Here is a 19,018-nt window from a genome sequence, read left to right on the forward strand (position 1 = left end):
TGACGAAGTTAACATCTAAAAGATATAACTCCAAACGAGTTAAAAAACAAACAATCCAAATAAAAACTGGCAAAAGACATGAACCAAAAATGTATATCCAGAGAAGACACAGATGGCCAGGGAGTGCAAGTGAGTAATGGTCAATGTCAGCAGCTGTACGGAATGCACAGACTGACACCGCAGCGAGCTGTCCGTAGGTGTGTAAACCTAGCAGCATGGCCGAAGGCGGACTTCCTGGCGGTCCAGTGATAAAAATCCACCTGCCAACGCAGGGGACACAGGCTGGACCCCTGGTCCAGGAAGACTCCACGTGCCGCGGGGCAACTGGGCCTGGCTACCACAACCACTGAAGCCTGTACGCCTAGAGCCCGAGCTCCTCCAGTGAAGCCACCACAAGGAGCCCACACACCACAGCTAGAGAGTGGCCCCCCTGCCGCAACGAGAGAAAGCAAGGGGTCCCAGCACGGCCAAGACTACATTTTTTTAAAGAAAGAAAAAAAACCAGAAACATAACCAAGAGTGGCCAGAAGGGAAAACGGGGGCACCACCAAGTGCTTGAGAAGAGGTTAAAAAATACCAGTTGCCTTTAAAATTCAACATACAACTACTGTACCACCCAACAAGTGCACCCTTAGGCATTTTTCCAGAGCAGTAAAACCTGGGTTCACACAAACACCTGTATAGGACTGTGCATAACGGCTGTGCTTCTAACACATCCGGAAAGAAGTCAGAGGTCCTTCAATGGGTGAGTGGGTAAACGAACCATCGAACACCCACGCTGTGGAAAACTACTCAGCCATGAAAAGGAACAAACTAATATACACACATACCTTGGATGAATCTTGAGGGAACTGTGCTAAGTGAAAGAAGCTCCTCCCCAAAGGTTACATACTATATGACTCCACTTATGTAATATTCTTGAAGTAATAAAACTAGAGAAGTAGGGATCAGCTTAGTGGGCGTCAGAGGTCAGGCTGTGGCTCCATCCAGGTTGCAAGAGGGGCCTGAGGTGGCAGAGCCCATCCGTGTAATGACGCTGGCAATGTTAACACAAGGGCTGGGAAACTGCACTCCGGTGCACCACTGGGGGAACCCGGATAAAGGGCACACAGGAGCTGTCTATATTATTTCTTGGAACTGCAAGGAAACCTACAATTACCTCAAAACGAAGTTTCATTTTTTAAAAACAGCTTTCAAATGAGTTAGGGTATGAGTTACATTAGGTCTATACACCAAAGGACTTCCTTGATGGTCCAGCGGCAAAGACTGCACTCCCAATGCAGGGGGCTCGGGTGTGACCCCTGGTCAGGGAACTAGATCCCACATGCCTCAACTAAGACCCAGGGCAGCCAGATAAATAATTTAAAAAAAAGTCTGGGGACTTCCCTGGTGGTTCAGTGGTTAAGAATCTGCCTGCCAATGCAGGGGACACGGGTGTGATCCCTGGTCCAGGAAGGTACCACACACGGAGGGGCAACTAAACCCACGCACCGCAACCACTGAGCCCACAATCTGCAACAAAAAAGCCACCGCAGGAAGGCCGTGCACCGCAACCAGAGAGCAGTTCCCGCAGCCAGGGAAAAGCTGCTCGCAGCAACGAAGACCCAGCACAGCCAGATAAGTAAGTATTTTTAAAAGTCTACACACTGAGACTAGGTTAGTATCTACTCTTCCAACATCTGCCACATTTCAGCAATAAATATTTCCCTCTCCAGAGATGACAGATGAATGATAATTCATTCAACTAACACTGCCATCTGACAATACACTCTTAGTAATCCAGACACTAGCTGCTGCATTAACCTGCACAGAAGAGGCTCTGTCTCAGCAGATGATGAGTGAGACCGTGGAACAGACACAGGACAAACCGGCCAACAGAACACTGGAGTGTCAGAAACAGACCCCCGCACACAGAAAGCGCATCACAGAGGGACACTGGGGCAGCCACCGAAACGGGTTCACGACCCATGACCATGAGCCCAGTGTGAACGATACTGGTTCTCACACAGCTTCAAGAGCGGCAGTTTATCAGTAACAACGTTCCTTGTGCTAGTCTGTATTAGGGGGAAAACTGCAGGCAATTCAAACGCCAGAACAACGGAGAAGCTGTGTGCTACTCACACCCTGGTGTACTGAATACACAGCAGTCAAAATGGGTAACTAGAAGGAACGTGGCGGAACCTCAGAGACACCTCTGAGTGGAAAGCACTCCCAGATTACATACTGCATGATATGCTTTCTTAAAAGCTCAGAAACAAACAAAAATATCTGCTCAGGGCTGCAGACTTAGCAGATAAAATTATACACTTGAAAAGAGAAGGAAGCAGAAGTCCATCAGGTTCAAGAAAGCAGTCACCCGGGTTTGGGGGTGTGGGGCAGTGGTGAGCATCGAGGCAGGGCAGTGGGAACGGTAGCAGCCGTCTGGACAGGCAGCATCACTGAGGAAGCCTCCCTGAGCGTGAGCAGCAGAGCAAGGGTGTGCATCTCTTTACCACCCTTCACAATTTACAGACGTGAACTGATCTGTATACAGCAAATTATACATAAACAGGGACTTGGTGGCCCAGTTGCTAAGCCTCCTCGCTCCGGGTGCAGGGGGCCCAGGTTCAACCCCTGCTCAGGGAACTGGACCTCACAGGCGGGAACTAAAACAAAAGATGACACGGATCCTGCGTGCTGCCACTAAGATAAGCCCACGACCCATAATTTTTTAAAAAATCTTTAAGCAACTGCTCATGATTGATAAATCCTGACAGGCTGAACCCACCCCATGATTACGTGACGGGCTGAAAAAGGTCAGAATGCGGTCAGGACACAAGTGTTCTAACGCCCCCCAGTTCTGTTTCCCTACCTAGACTGGAAGGCACTAGAGTGCACCTCTGGATCTCAAGTGGGCTCCCGTGACACAGCGATGTCTCAAAATCAACATTCAAGCGTGTCAACAAGTAACAACAGTGAAAGAAAAGAAGATGGTGAGAGGCGCACTGTCCTCATGAAGGCGTAGGCATGGCTCTCCAGGTCACCCCATCACTCCAACTCACCTGGGGCTGAATGTGTTCTCTGAGCATGAAGGGGTGGGGAGTCCTGGGAGTAACATCTACGCAAGCCCTCCTGTGACCACCACAGGAAGGTCAGCATTGAAATGTACAAAATCCACTGAAGAAATGTCTCTAGGATGGTTTTCGTCTAAATTTCTGATTTTTAGGCCCAAATGATGAAGATACTGTATATGGAGAGGCACTCTGGGAGTATGTACTTTAATATACAAGGACATGCATTGTAGAGACCTTTCAGAGTTCAACCAGAGCTGACAAATGCGCACACGTGCCGATCTAGTCCCGTCTCAGAACATCGCCAAGGACAAAGGACACTTCAGAGAGAGAGGTGGCCTGGCCATCGTGCAAACGCTCTGCGACAGGTCTCCTCACGCCCTGACAGCACGGCCTGGACTGGACTGGGGAGGGCGGGACAGAGAGGTGACAGAGGCGCCTGGTGGGGACCACACACGGCCCAATCACGGGAAGGGACCACAAGGTGCCGCTTCTAGTTTCAGCCATGACCACACACACAGTCGGACGTCTTCACTTCTGTTATCTGGACAGATTTCATAGCCGACTGCGAGCTTCCATAAAAACACTTGGGGTGAGAAGCGGAATTCAAACACGACAAGGCCGAGCACTTCGCGGGCCTCTCTGGAAGTTACTGACCATCACGCTCCACCAGGAGAGTCGTTACAGCAAGAACTAGAGGCTGGGATTAAGAGGACGTGGGAGGGAGTTTTGGAAACACTGGAAAAGTCCATTTCTGGACCCCAGGAAGAGGATAAAGCCAAAGGCTCTTCAGTTCACCATCACCTGCCGGATCCCATCCTGTGTGGTGGCCTGAGGTAGGGTTGGCAAGTACACACCACCAGTGGCAAGGAGACCTCTGCCCTGACCCGTCCTCCACTCTTGTAAGCAAAATACCCTCATCGAGGGTTTAATCCCTCCACTTTCGGGCCTCCCCTTCCCCTCAACAGGTAATTCTATTTCCCCGACTAAGCAAGCTAACGGCTCATTGAAAGGCCAAAGGCCAGAGCAACAGACTGCCACCAGGACAGAGTCACAGGCGGCCTGCCACCTCACATTACGCTGCAACTGTTGAACGAATAAGAGAATGGACTTCGGCACGCTTGTTTATGAAAGGCAGAAACAGTAACCACCTGCCTACCCCTGGTTGGTTCAGATGGGATGACAAACGAGACAGATATACCGAGAGAAGATATAACTACTTCACAACTTAACAGGAACGTCACCACCAGAGAGGACATTATAAGGAATCTCACACCCAGCCAAGTTAACTGAGAAACCCAGGCTACCAACCCCACATCACTAAGTGATCTCATAGCCACTGTGGCATTCGGTCTACAGACAACCTTGAAAAGTTCAAATGCTTTTAGGCCTGACTCAGACCAAAACATTTCATCAGTCCTTTTGAGTCTCCGGGTCCTCGTCTGTAAAACGAGATGGAGCTCCATCTCTTCCCCTCCAAAACTACTCCACTCTCTCCCCTCCCTGTCCTAGGACCCACCGTGTGGACCACATCCATAGGGGCTCTGGGTCTCAGGCTTCCAGCAGGATTTGCCCAGTAGGCCATGTGGCTTGTGAGGCAGAGGTAGGTCAGGGTACTTCTTGCCCACCCCACTCCCTGATGGGAACGGGGGCTACCTCCCTGGAACAAACGTCTCAACTCCTCTCAGGGGTCCTCTCCACGAACTATCTAGAAAACCAGTCACTCCATCACCTCTACAGGACTAAAGATGGACACCTAAAGGTCCTGCTACTACTAGCCCTGGGGAACCAAACCTTTGCTCCTGACTTCCCTGCCCTAGACTCAGTAGCCTCTCCATTGCTGTGCTGTGCCCAGTCTTGTCCAACTCTTTGTGACCCCACGGACAGTAGCCTGCCACGCTCCTCTGTCCATAGGATTTCTCAGCCAAGAATACTGGAGTGGGTTGCCATTTCCTTCTCCAGGGGATCCTCCTGACCCAAAGATCGTCACCACTGAGCCACCTGGGAGGCCCGGTCTCTCTACGGACCTTTACTCCAAACTCTCCTGACTTGAATGTGCCACCTATTTCCTGCTGGGATCCTGGATTACATAGGACACACCACAACCTGTACCTCCTAAGGTTACAGATTAGAAATCACATAGCTACTATTGCCAGGCCCCGAGCCCTGATGACCGTTACAACTATTCTCTGGGCGGGAACCGTTTTGTCCCAGTTTACAGAGTGGAGGATGAGAGACGTTAAAATATCGGCCCCAGCGCACGCAGGTGTGGAAGAGCTACAACTGGGGCCTTAGCCTCCAGACGCTATTCCGTTTCTATTATCACCGTCACGGTCACTATTTTCCCTACCACGCCAGAGCTCCTTATCTTCGTCATTCCTACAGGCAAACAACTCTTCTTGGAGGAAAAGAATCTTATTTCTAGGCCTGGACACAGTTGACCGGTATGGCTAAGAGCGGGAGTTGCGGAGTCGATTCAAAGTTCAAAGCCTGACTCGCCACTTGCAGGAAGTGTAACGGTGAGCAAGAGAATTCCCTCCACCGGGAGCCTCAGGGTCCTCCCACAAAACGGGAAATACAGCAATTCCCTCGCCGGGTTCTGGCGAGGGTTCAATAGGATAACGCTTGCGAAGCACCTGGCGAGCAGTAAGCGCTCCGAGGACCGGAGACGCGCTGGGAAACTGAGGTTTGGAGGCCTTGGCGCTTTTTATTACCTCCGAGGACCGAGGAGGTGGGCTGGGGCCTGGGAACCCGAGGGAGAGAGCCCGCCGCCCCCGCCCACGCCCGCGCCCACCTGCTCCTCCAGCCGCTCTATCTCCAGCTGGTTCTTCTCTTCTTCGTCGTACCCCCACTCGTACTCCCCGGGGGAGCTCTCGGCCGAGGAAGCCATGGCGTACTCCTCATCTCCATCGCTCTCACTCACGCCTTCCTCCTGCTGGTCCCACTCTGGCCCCATGGTCTTGTACGTGGCGGGGGCCACGGCCCGCGATAACACCTTCCTCCTCGCCCGAGCCGCCTTAGCCTCATCCTGCTCTCCCTCAGCCTCGGGCCCGGCCTTGGGCTCAGCCTCCGCTTCAGAAGCCGATGCTGCGGCCGCCGTCGCCATCTTGGACTTTCAGAGACTCCCGGGTCCTCACTTGGCCGCCAAAGACCCGCAGTAGTAGGAGCTGCCCGCAGCGCGCCTGGTCAAAATCCCGCTCGTCTGCCACCTGAAGAGAAACTATGCGCCTTGGATGACATGGAAATCTCTAGATACACGAGATTCATGTTATTTTATATACTTTCAGTAGCTCTTGTTCGGAAAAGAAAGCTCACCAACAGGGCATGCCTTCCGGCACAACGTCGGACAGCACTTGGGCCCTTAGGCAGGAAGTGGAAGCCATAGAGGCAACCACGGACTGAGCGTGATGGTTGTAGTTAAGGGTTTGGCGCCATCTTGAGAAGGTCAAAAATGATTCTTGGAATAAATACCTTGCCACCTAGTCTGACCTGGCGCGTGATTCAGTCTCCCCAGCAATTGAGCCTCAAACGCGCAGAAAAGTCTTAAGTCCTCAGGGAAGGATCGATTGCACCATTAATGAGAATAACTCATTTCCCAGAGATTCCTTCTCTTTATTTAATGCCTGGCGCCTAGCACTTAAATACACGTGTGAGTTTTGATTTTTAGGATCATATTCTGCAAACCAGTATCAATAAATTACATTAATAAACATTTACTTAGAATCTCTTCATTGCTATATCTTGTGATTTAATCTGTGCCACTTTGCTTTTTAATAGAGACATAAACATATACACTTTTTAAAATCAGAGCAACGTATTCTTGCCTTTAGTTAAGCTTCTCACTTTAGAGATAGAAAAGCCTTGATGGGTCTATTTATTGCCTTGCTCCCTCATTAGCAAGCTTAATCGTGTCGTTTTGGGTTGTTTTCCCAAAGCACCCTAAGTAGATACTCAACACAAGATTTGCTCAATGGATTTAGAACTGTCCTTGAATTAGTACAAAAAAGATCGAGGTTTACAAAGACGCTATCTTTCACCTAGGAGCACACAGCCAGTTAGGAGCAGAAACGAGATTCTAACTCAGGACTGTTCAAGTCAGAATCCCAACTGGGCCCCTCTGCGCAACCTAGGGCAAGTTACTAAACCGTTCTGATCCTCAAATTCCTAAACTGCAAAATAGAGCCAAGAAGGGTGGACTGATTGATCCTCTGCGCCGAATTAGCGGGGGAGCTTTGTGAACGCAAAGCTGGGTCCCAATTTCCAGCTCAAGGATCCTCAAGATTCAGAACCCAGCTAGGTGGACTAGCCCTCAAGTGATTTCAAACCTTGAGGCTCCGCGCCCCGGGAACAAAACGGGGACACGTGAACGCAGCGGGAAAGCGCAGGCGCAAGGTCGCCGGGACGTTAGAGGGTGCGCGCTCCCAGCTGGGAGCCGACTCGCGCACGCGCCCCTCCCCTCGGCCGCGCGCTCCACCTGCGCAAGCGCAAGCCCGCAAGATGGCGGCGGCTGGAGCGGGCCGTCTGAGGCGGGCGGCGTCGGCCCTGTTGCTCCGGGCCCCGCGCCTGCCCGCCCGGGAGCTCTCAGCTCCCGCTCGGCTCTATCACAAAAAGGTAAGAGCGGCTGGGGGGTCCGCACCGGGCGGGGCGGGGCGGGAGTGTGACGACTACCCAGAGAACTTAGGGGTCCTAGCGGAGGCCCAGCCTAGTGACCCTCCCGGCTCTGCGCGGCCCTGGAACCCCGACTGCAGCCCAGGGCCCTGGCCGCCCCCAACTCTGGATGGAGGGGCCCTCCTCTCAAGATGCCGCCTCGAGTGACTCCCTGGCTGCGCTGGGGCAACTAACCGCGCCTGAAACAAAAATGACAGCTCCGCTAGCCTAGCGGCAGCTGCCCTCAATCTGAAACATCCCTCCAGCCTTTAAACCTCCCGACTGCCCAGGAAGCAGGGTCCTGCTCTGTCCGGGCTAGTCGGACACACAGCGGCCGAGTGACCTTGGGCAAGTCACTGCCCCGCGCTCGTCAGATGGGGTCTGGGCAGCGCCCCGTACGCGAGACCATTGCCTGCGGAGTCCTGGGCAGGACGCTTGGCACAGGGAGGCCACTGAGGATTGATGTTAGTGTTGCAGGAGCTCAGAGCCTCCGAGTGGACATGGACGTGTAACCCACAGTCGTCACGTTTTTGTGTTTGTTTTGGCTTGGGGGTGGTGGGATGCTGTGAGTTAAGAGACAGGTTGGGTAGTGGGGAGCCACATGAGACGTCTCACTCGGGAACCGGTTAACTACAAAAAGAATGCGGTAAATCAACCCCGGGGCAGAAAGTCCAGATTGGATATTATCTTACAGATCCTTGGACTTGGAAGTCAAAATCCGTGGTCGGATAGGTCGGGGGAAGGGGACTGGAAGCTCGGAATACTTAACGACTAACTGGGAAACAAACGCAAGGTTGTTAAAGCCTCGAGTGTGCCAGTTTGAATAGATGTCTACTCTGTTCTGGCTTCCAAGCGTTTGCGCACAGACCTCACTCCCCGCGGACCCAGGGCTGTGTGGTGTTGACAGTACACGCGGAATGACCTGGCGCGCGCAGCCTTTCCGCCACCAGGGCGCGCTGCGGCACCGCGGATTTCAGGGCCCCGAAACACAGTCATGGTTACTATTTATCAGTGTACACAGATGGCCGTATTCCATAGCCTTGTTAGTCCCGTAACAGTCTCCTTGAGGCTTCTGGAAAGTCCTTCCCTTTCTGGACCATACATACGTATAGTTTTTTGAATAGTAATCATTCTTTTGAGAATGGATTTTGTTCCGAAATTACAAAAGTGCTGTTTGAGCCCAACTCTGTGACTTGGGTGGTTAGAGGTCAAGTAATTATTTGTGGTTCAAAACCCCACAGAATTAAGACATGATTTTGCTGATTTTTCTCCAGGATCCCCATATGTCTTAAATCCAGCCCAAGTGAAATTTGGTATTAGGTGATGGCCTGCCAGGTCCAGCTTGCTGACTTGAAGGAGCTTGTCATCAAAGTCGGGGAGATGAACAGCAAAAAAGAGTGACTGTGATTTGTCTTCACTCTCATTTCAGGTTGTTGATCATTATGAAAATCCCCGAAACGTGGGGTCCCTTGACAAGACATCTAAAAATGTTGGGACTGGATTGGTGGGGGCTCCAGCGTGTGGTGATGTCATGAAATTACAGGTATCCCTGGTTTCCATCTTTACTGGTGGTAACGGTTACCCCTTTGCTTGTACAGTGCTCTGTATTTGACAGAGCATTTACACGTCCGGCATTGCCTCTGGTCCCCATCTTGATTCCTGTGAGGTGGGATAAGTCAGTGTTACAAATGATTCCAACAGGGGCTGAATCCTAGTCCTCCTGGTAAACTGTGCTGACCCCTTCTGACAGAATAAACAGATCTCACGTTCATACTCACTGTATCAGTTAGCAATCCCCAGAGGGATAGGAAATGCGATAAATCAAACTCTGCCTGCCCCCACTTTGGAAGCGCCTGGCACTCTGGTAAACCATAGCTTTCTCCACATCTCCTTCGTCACCGTGGTGGGAAGCTGGCCAGACGGCTTCATGCCTATCTTGGAAAACAGAAACAAGACAGGAGGGAACCCGCTACATGCAGTTTGACGTCAAAGGAAAAAGCACTAACCGGTGGCCTTTACTGCCAACTCTCGCAGTGTTTTAAGATGCGCACTGGCCCAGCAGCTGGGAAGCCAGAAGTCAGGCTTGGGAGTGGGAGGAGACTGGGCAGGAGCCATACTTTTTGGCTGACCTTTGCCAGCGAGGCCCGTATAATTCTGTATAGTTGTTCCTGCTTGCAGCTTTTCATTGCTGAACTCTTTGAAACAGAGGGGCCTCCATAATCAAAGCCCAAACTTTTAAGTATGGAAAGCAGGACCAAAGCTCTTAGGAAGTGCCCTGTGGGCCTCCCTGAGTGCCAGGTTATGCAGGCAGCACCAGAAGCCTGCTAACTCCTGCCTCTTTTCTAGATTCAAGTGGATGAAAAGGGGAAGATCGTGGACGCCAGGTTTAAAACATTTGGCTGTGGTTCTGCCATCGCCTCTAGCTCGTTAGCCACCGAATGGGTAAAGGGGAAGACGGTAAGGCTCCTGAAAACTAGAACCTGCCTCTTGGTTAAGGGAAGGGTTTAAACAAACACTATAATTTTTTTCTAAATATTCCAAGGATTTTCTTTTTAATTTCGCTTACCCAGATTTTTATCAAATTCTTCTCCACATTGGGAATTATGGATAATCTTAACTTTTTTTAGTTTGGGGTTTTCTGTTGTTGTTGACCATTTTTATTTGTTTGAGGGTTTTGGTGATGTTTTAACTAAATCAAAAAAAGGTGCCCACCTACCCCTTGAACACAACAGAAGTGGAGAGAAATCTTTGGCTTTCTCCAAGGTCACAGATATTATCATTTCTTAGAAGTCTACGTCTGCTAGGGGGTGGGTGTACCATGGTTTGTTTTGTTTATTCCTTCCCATCCAGTTTCAGGAAGGATTGCAGGTGGCTTACAAGGATTCATGAGATAACAGACTAGCCTTTCAAAAGTCCCGTCCTCGTTAAAACCTCTCAGTAAAGCCAGACTGTAAGTGCTCGTCCTTGCAGCCCCAACAGCCAAAGTTTAGCAAGCTGAGTCACGGAGGCCTGTGCCGGGCAGCTCTACAGCCAGGCCGCCTGCCAGGCCACGTGCCACCAGCCCCCTGTGACTCAGGGCCTCCTGGCCGGCAGGCTCCTCAGAGCCAGGAAGCAAAGACCTAGCTTGTGCTGGCCAATCTGTCCGGAACGATCCTCAGGGGAGGAGGGCATGAGGAGACAGGACACCTCAGAAAGTGGGGAGAGGGCCTTTCTCTGACCTTGAGAGCCTCCCATCTGAGTTTGCAGGAACAGAACTTGAAGCTTAATTCAGTTGAGTTAGCAGACTTGGAAGACTGGGAGACAGGCTGGGAAAATGCTTTCCTTAAGCCAGCAGGTCGTATTCCACAGAGGCCTGCCTCCTGCTCTGCCCTCGGCTTGAGACAAACTCCAGGCATCCTTTCAGTCCACCTGGAGGTGAAAAGTCCTCCTACAGGCAGGGGATGAGCCCCAAGGTCTCCTCCCAGGAGCTGTCTATGCTGCTGGCCCTGGCCCCGCCCACCTCCCTGACACCATCCAGCTCGTAGAATCGATGGACGTCAGAGAAGCTCATAGTCACACAACCAACGCAGGAAATCACTGCCTTTCGGCAAACAGGTTCGAGGGGACTTCCTGGTGGTCAAGTGGTTAAGACTCGGTGCTTCCACTATAGGGAACGCAGGTTCAGTCCCTGGTTGGGAACTATGCTCCCTCGTGCCATTTGGCCAGAAAAAAAAGGCTGGAGTTTCTGGCCTCAAGCAGATCCCTCCGAGACTCCCCAGGCTCTGCTACTGGCTGAGACAGTGTCTCTGCAGGCCGGGCTCACCCCAGCCCAGCAATGTTTGCTCTTCAGTTCCACCAGACAGCATCACTAAAACTGCCCATCTGTCCTGTCTGCCTCTCAGGTGGAGGAAGCCTTGACCATCAAAAACACAGACATCGCCAAGGAGCTGTGCCTCCCGCCTGTGAAACTGCACTGCTCCAGTACGTGTCGCCTCCAGCATGCCAACAGGCTTGGACTGGGGGTGGGGGTGGTATTGGGGGTTTTCCATAATGGTATCCACGTGCATTTGGACAGGGGAATGGTGAGTCCTTTGGGGTCGTGGAATCCACCTTTATAACCTCTGAGGGTTAGAGCTCGGGTTGTCTTCACAGCCTCCAGAAGGTCGGGGCCCCAGGCGGGTGCTGTGGGTTGGGCATCATGCAGAGCTGGTCGCAGCCTCACTTCTGACCTTTTGGAATATCCTCCAGTCGTGTCATCACCTCCCCTCACAGAGCAGCAAATGAGGGCTCAGGTTCAAGCGGCCCAGCCTCACAGCTCCTCAGGGAAGGGCCAGAGTCTAAAGCCCAGACTTTGATTCCGTATCTGTGCTGTTCCCACCCCACGGTGGTGAAGTTGGCACCAGTGAAAGAGAAAATGCGGCTTCCAACATAATCCCATCTGCCGTGCGTTTTATCGTTTCCTTTCCAGAGGCCGTTACTCTCAGGGTCTGCGTCTGTGTATATGGGATGACTCAGCCCAGCTGTGCAGTAGCCCCCTCTTCACTGTCCTGAGAGAAAGCCCAGATGCTGAAGGCTTTTACTTGGCTTTCCCGTTCAGTCTAAAGCCTTAAAAATCTCACCCTTCTAGGGGAAGGAGGGAATGAGACACAGTAGCCTTAACTAAGTGATGGAGGTTTACTGACCAAATTAGTTAAAAATCAGCAGAGAGCCAGGCCTCCTGCCAGGGCAGGACTCATAGGGCAAGACGTGTGTGCTGGGGCCTGGATGGAGGTCTGCTGAGACCCAAGTTCTTTCCACTTGAGCTGGAGTCTCAAATACCCAAGAATAAAGGCCGTAGCTTGTAAACATTTTCATGTGGTTTCAGAGAAACCCCTGCCTTTTCATCAGGCCTTCATGGGCGCTGGAACTTGAGCCAGTGTTCTCAGCCATCACTCCAGCTCTCTCAATGTTTGTTTCCCCCAAAGCCTCCCTTTTAATACCGACTCCAAAATAAAAGCTGCCGAACTTGGGATCACTAGAGTGAGCCGGCAAATGCCATCCCACCCCCAGACTGCCGCGACCCAAGTTATGCCAGCCAACATCACCGACATCCACCGCGCTTTCCCGACTCCACGTGAGCAGCTGAGAACTAACATCTGTTGTGTCCTTTCCCCCCCGCCCCCGCAGTGCTCCAGACACTATGTATACAGCCCTCACCCTACCCCAGCGAGAGGCTGAGTAACGTAGAATCCCAGGTTTGTGCCCCAAGTCTGTCCCCAGAGCCGCCCCAAGGGAGTGGCTCAGGAAACGGCCAGATGGCTCCTGACCCTGCACCCTGGCGAGGTGACTGTCAAGCCCGTCCCAGCACCACTGTCTCGGCTCTTAAAGATGTAGAAACTTACAGGCTGTGTTTTGTTCCGTTAACCTGCAGTGCTGGCTGAAGACGCCATCAAGGCCGCCCTGGCTGATTACAAACTGAAACAAGAACCCAAAACAGGAGAGGCCGAGAAGAAATGAGTGCCTGGTGATGGATGCCTCAAAGGGCCCACAGGCTGCCAGCGTCCCCAGCCACGCGGTCACATGGGTGTTCAGAAGCCCTCGCACTACAATAAAAGCGCTCTGAGATCACACAACCTTTGCTGCTCACGTTGCGAATCTAACTCAAGCAAAATACACAGCCTAGTTGTTCTGAACCCTGGGGTTTCCTGCAGCTCACTTTCATCGCCTTAACCTCGTGTGTGTCTGTACCTCGCGTGTGTCTATTTCGATTTATGTGTATGACCCCAAAACTGAAGTTAGTAGCGAAGTCTCAGGTTTGGGTAGTCGTGAAGTGCACAATATCTAATTCTACCTGAATCTTTTGAGGGAAGATTACCAATAGAAAGCCTTGGTAAGATTATTTGGTAGGACCAAATAAACTACACGTACTGTACATAAAACAGATTTTGCATCTATATAATAAAGCAATGTTGTAAGACAGTGTCTCTGGTAAGCCTTGTCACTGGGGCCCCTCCCTCCCTTCACAGGACTGCCTTCAGCCCCACGGGGTTCATTCGCAGATGCTAGATGGGGTGACGACCGAGGCTCCTCTCCAGGCAAGCTGGGTGGCAAAGACCACGCGTGGAGGTCTTCACAAAGCCAACGTCAGTACTGTCTTCTGAAACAAGGGGGAGGGGAAAGGACATGGCCATCACTCTTCATTGTTCTTTACAAAATAACAGGTTGACAACTCAGAGTGACTCCAAGATTCTTTTTGTAACTTCCCTGGTTTCTGAAATCTGAGAAACTCTGGCTTGGACTCTACCCTAAAGCTATGGACCGAAAACAGATAGAGGCCTGAAGAATGAGCTTTAAATATCAGTTTCTAGGTCCAGGTTCTGCTCCAGGTCTGGCCAGGCAGTTCCAATATGTGACTTTGTTTTTAACTTTTTATTTAATGGAGTATGGCACCCCACTCCAGTACTCTTGCCTAGAAAATACCATGGATGGAGGAGCCTGGTGGGCTTCCGTCTATGGGGTCGCACAGAGTCAGACACGACTGAAGCAACTTAGCAGCAGCAGCAGCAGCAGTGACTTAGCAGCAATAGCAGCAGCCAATTAACAATGTTGTGATAGCTTCAGGTGGACAGCAGAGGCCCTCAGCCATACAAATACACGTATCCATTCTCCCCCATATATCCATTCTCCCCCATGCCCTCTCTCATCCAGGCTGCCACACAACGTTGAGCAGAGTTCCCTGTGCTATACAGCATGCCCTTGTTAGTTATCCAATTTAAATATAGCAATGTGTACATGTCCATCCCAAACTCCTTACTTGTCCCTTTCCCTATCCTTTCCCCCACCAGCAGCCGTAAGTTTGTTCCAATACCCAACTCTTGAGAACCTCTTGGGTAGTTTTGTGTGGAGGCGATGAACCAAGCCATCAGGAAGAAACCTCTTTGGTCCACACCTGCACAGCTGTGATACTTAAGTAGTTCATTCTGAACAGTCTGTATGTGTACAGTGATCTAAAGTTTTAAAACATCCACCTCTGACTCAGGGACAAATAACAGCCTCATCTCTGTCCGCCTATCCCATCTGCCCCCAGGGTAGACAGGCGATGGGTGGGGGGTCATGCAGAGATGCCCTCGGTCACGCAGCAGCTCAAAGCCCCACTAAAGGAGGTCCAATGGTCTAGTGAAAACATGACCTCAAAATGCCAGCTAAGACTCAGATCTCCAACTTCAAAAGTAAGATGTCCTGACTTTCAGGCATAGGCTAGCTCTGTCTTCTCTTAAATATACCTCCTTTGTTTAAAAAAAAAAAAAAAAATGAAACGAAACTCCTCTGCGTTCTGGGGAAGGGCATGGAACTTCAAAGGCCCTTCCCCTGCACCCGGCGGGGAAGGCCACAGAGCAAGGCCTTCATCAGAACCTCAAATTACAGCAGCCGGGTGGAACCACGTCACGTTGTCCCGTGTGGCGTGTCCTGCGGTTTAATCCACGGTCCCTGTAGGCTGCGCTTGTGTCTTCAGTATATGTGGCCGCCCTGCAATTCCCCACCACTGTTCTTTGTGACTTTTTTAAAACGAGACATTTTTGTCCCAGTTACACCCTTTGAGAGCCGAGCCTAAATTCTACACATCAGAAGCTGTTCGTAACAGCCACGGCGATAGCCCAAACCTCAAAATATGTGGTCATGTAGCTGAAAGAGAAGAACATTCGGGTTGAACTTCCATGAGAGACTGTCCTTGGCCCAGACACAGCTAGTCTGAACCACAGGGGGGCACCATGTCCCCGTGGGCGAACTCAAGTCTTGAGATCTTGACATCCCAAGAATCTTCGCGTCTCCACGTAAACTCTTCCACGGGAGATCCCAACATGTAAGTGACAAGCTCTGTGCACTCTTGCGTCGGGCCAGGCCCTCATGTTTGTAATCCCCTCCATCCTCAGGACAGCCCTCTGGGGCGGGCATCGTTTCAAAGAAGCAAACTGGCTTGGGAGGTCAGCTACTCCCGGCCACGAGGCTGGGTGTGGGCTGGGCGACCTCAGAAGCCGTGATCCTTCTGCCCTGTTTCTCCCCGCAGAACTGACGCCACCGGAGGCTCCCCTGTGCCTTGAGCATCAGCGGGAGGTGACCCCCAACACAGAGCGAGCCCTAATCCATTCATTTGGCCAACTTGCCACCAAGCACTGTGCCTGGCCCCAGCCGTGCCTCAGTCATCCGGGAGCCCAATTTAACCCCAACATCTGATTAAATCTGATGCTTTGCGGGTAGGGCCTGGGCACGGACGTTTTCCCAAAGCTCCCCGGGAGTTTAGCAGAATGCAGCCCTGAGAGAGAACCACCATGGAGTGCTCTGCACTTTGCCAAGCAGTTTGCTGAAATTATTTCCGTGGAGGCTGACGCTCCTATGAGAAGGGGTCCCTTTCCAACTCTCTCTCCGCCCCTCCCACCTCATGCATCTGCCTTGGTCTGGGACTCTATCATCTCTCTCCTGGCCTCCCCACGGGCCTCCCTGCCTCCAGCCTCACTGCTGGAATCCAGTCCCCACTCTGACCCTGTCCCTCCTCTTGAAACCTGTCCCTGGCTCCCTATCACCCTTCAAACACATCCAAACTTCCTACTACACCAATCCATCTCTTTGATCCAGGCCCACCAAACCTTCCTTTCAGCCCTGTGCTGCTCCCCCGACTAGGAAGGCCCCAGCCAGGCACCCTCCCTTAACTTCCACTCAGCCTGGGAGCCTCATCTCAGACACTGCCTCCGCAGGGAAGCCGATCCCGACTCCCCCAGGCTGAGCTAGGCACCATTGCTGCTCCCAGAGTGCCTGCCCTTCCCTGATCCTTCCCTCATCCTTCCCTGATCCTTCCCTGGTCCCATGCATATTACGGATGGTTTTTGTACTCTGCTCTTGCCTTGTCTTTCTGTATCATTACTCAGAAACTTGAGTCTTTTTTAAATAATTTTTTTCATATTTAATAGGTAATATACTTTTTTTAAATTCAGGACTTTCCTGGGAATCCAATGGTTAAGAATCCACCTGCTAAAGCAGGGGACATCTGTTCAATCCCTCATCTGGAGAGATCCTACATGCCGTGGGGCAACCAAGCCCGAGCTCTAGAGCCCACAAGCCACACAACTACTGAGCCTGAGCACTCCAGAGCCTGTGCTCCGCACCAAGAGGAGCCACTGCAATGAGAAGCCCTGCACCATGGCTGGAGAGCGGCCCCAGCTCGCTGCAGCTGGAGAAAGCCCAGGCGCAGCAGAGAAGGCCCAGTGCCAACAAGAATAAACAAATAAAAATGTAAAAAATAGTAATAATAAATATAATTAACTAATTCAAACAGCCTGAAAAGGAACAGAATGATATATAAGCTTCCTTACCACCCCTACGAATTCCCCAGTCTCCCTCCTCATAGGCAATCTCTGGTATTTGTTTCTTAGCTGTCTTTCCAGAAATTTCCAAAGCATATCCACATAAACATGTGGATATGCTACCACATGTTTATGTAGCATACTACACATACTTCTGTATCTTTCTATTTTCCTCTTAACCATATTTCTCCATTTCAATTCCTGTAGACCGACCTCATTAACAGCTACCCAGGATTCCATGTAGGATGGTTCATAATTTAGCCTTCTATTGATGACAGTAATATCAATTTATGGCTTCCCTGAAAGTGAAAGAGGAGAGTGAAAAGGTTGGCTTAAAGCTCAACATTCAGAAAACCAAGATCATGGCATCTGGTCCCATCACTTCATGGGAAATAGATGGGGAAACAGTGTCAGACTATTTTTTTGGGCTCCAAAATCACTGCAGATGGTGACTGCAGCCATGAAATTAAAAGACACTTACTCCTTAGAAGGAAAGTTATGACCAACCTAGATAGCATATTCAAAAGCAGAGACATTACTTTGCCAACAAAGGTCCATCTAGTCAAGGCTATAGTTTTTCCAGTGGTCATGTATGGATGTGAGAGTTGGACTATGAAGAAAGCTGAGCACTGAAGGATTGATGCTTTTGAACTGTGGTGTTGGAGAAGACTCTTGAGAGTCCCTTGGACTGCAAGGAGATCCAATCAGTCCATCCTAAAGGAGATCAGTCCTGGGTGTTCATTGGAAGGACTGATGCTGAAGCTGAAACTCCAATACTTTGGCCACCTCATGCGAAGAGCTGACTCATTGGAAAAGACCCTGATGCTGGGAGGGATTGGGGGCAGGAGGAGAAGGGGACAACAGAGGATTACATGGTTGGATGACATCACCAACTGGATGGACATGGGTTTGTGTAGACTCCGGCAGTTGGTGATGGACAGGGAGGCCTGGTGTGCTGCGGTTCATGGGGTCGCAAAGAGTCAGACACGACTAAGAGACTAAACTGAACTGGTGGCTTAGTGGTAAAGAATCCCCCTGCCAATGCGGGAGATGCAGGAGATGGAAGTTCAATCCTTGAGTCGGGAAGATCCCCTGGAGAAGAAAATGGCAACCCACTCCAGTAGAAATCCCATGGACAGATGAGCCTAGCAGGCTACAGGCCATGGGGTTGCAAAGAGTCTGACACAACTTAGCAACTAAACAACAAATGTCCATCATGGGACCCAGCCTCTGGCCCAGCTCTTGTCTTACTAGGGGCTTCATGAACGCCTATTTAGTGAACGGATGGAGAGAGGAAGGATGTGTGAGCAGATGGACAGGTAGATGGAGGGGGTGGGTGGAGGGTGTGTGAGTGGATCGATAGATGGGTGGATGGATGAAGGACAGATGGAGAAACAGAGGCTCAGAAAGCTGAAATGACTTTCCTCAGATAGCACAGCGAGGAAGTGGTAGGTTAGAGCTCCAGCTGTGGTCCTCTGCCCACCTCCCACCCCCTTCAAAGCACCACACCGTGGCTATGACCACATCTGTAGTCTAACCTTTCCTAGATGTTATTCCTGGATTCCAGCCACTTGGGACCACATCAAAATGCACTTTTACAACTTCCCATTAAGCACTGTCCTGCCAAAACTGGCTATCTGTATCATGGAGTCTTCTTAAAAAGCCAAGCAATGAGAGGTGATCAAGGCCCCTTGAACTTGAGACAAGAAGGGAGCAGACTCTGTGTCCATCTTTGTGATGGGACAGAAGATTTCCGGGTCCCACTGAATCTTGGCAGAGTTGGGGGACCCTGTGGATGAGCTCCAGCCCCAACCAGAAGATGGATGTGAGTACCTCTCTCATTGGTGGCTTTGTGGCCTGTCTGCTTGCTTCCTCCATCCCTCAAGATGACATCAGCTAAGCCTTCAAGGAGGGCTCCCCAGAGAAGACCTTCTCCATCCAGGGAGCAGCAGCAGGACAGAGCAGGGTGAGCTCAGAGCCTTGGAGTCAGAAACAGTGGGTTCAAAT

General features: G+C 51.2%; 2 protein-coding genes across 3 annotated transcripts in view; one reads left to right on the forward strand and one right to left on the reverse strand.

Moving 5' to 3' along the window:
* SART3 (spliceosome associated factor 3, U4/U6 recycling protein) overlaps positions 1-6,369 on the reverse strand; it is a 41,407-nt gene extending 35,038 nt beyond the window's left edge. The window contains exon 1 of one of the 2 annotated variants that reach the window (XM_070385969.1): positions 5,845-6,369. In XM_070385969.1, the coding sequence (XP_070242070.1) occupies positions 5,845-6,156 (312 nt within the window). In that variant the 5' untranslated portion in view covers positions 6,157-6,369. The remainder of the gene's footprint in view (positions 1-5,844) is intronic. The other variant, XM_005909636.3, reaches the window with a different exon arrangement.
* Positions 6,370-7,504: 1,135 nt separating this feature from the next.
* On the forward strand, positions 7,505-13,632 carry ISCU (iron-sulfur cluster assembly enzyme). The gene is made up of 5 exons (XM_070385972.1): positions 7,505-7,661; positions 9,127-9,240; positions 10,044-10,154; positions 11,579-11,657; positions 13,087-13,632. Exons 1-5 carry the CDS (start codon positions 7,548-7,550, stop codon positions 13,170-13,172), a joined length of 504 nt encoding a protein of 167 aa, XP_070242073.1. The 5' UTR covers positions 7,505-7,547; the 3' UTR covers positions 13,173-13,632.
* Positions 13,633-19,018: the final 5,386 nt, after the last annotated feature.

Source organism: Bos mutus, chromosome 17, assembly GCF_027580195.1.
Source record: "Bos mutus isolate GX-2022 chromosome 17, NWIPB_WYAK_1.1, whole genome shotgun sequence".
Taxonomy (NCBI): Eukaryota; Metazoa; Chordata; class Mammalia; order Artiodactyla; family Bovidae; genus Bos; species Bos mutus.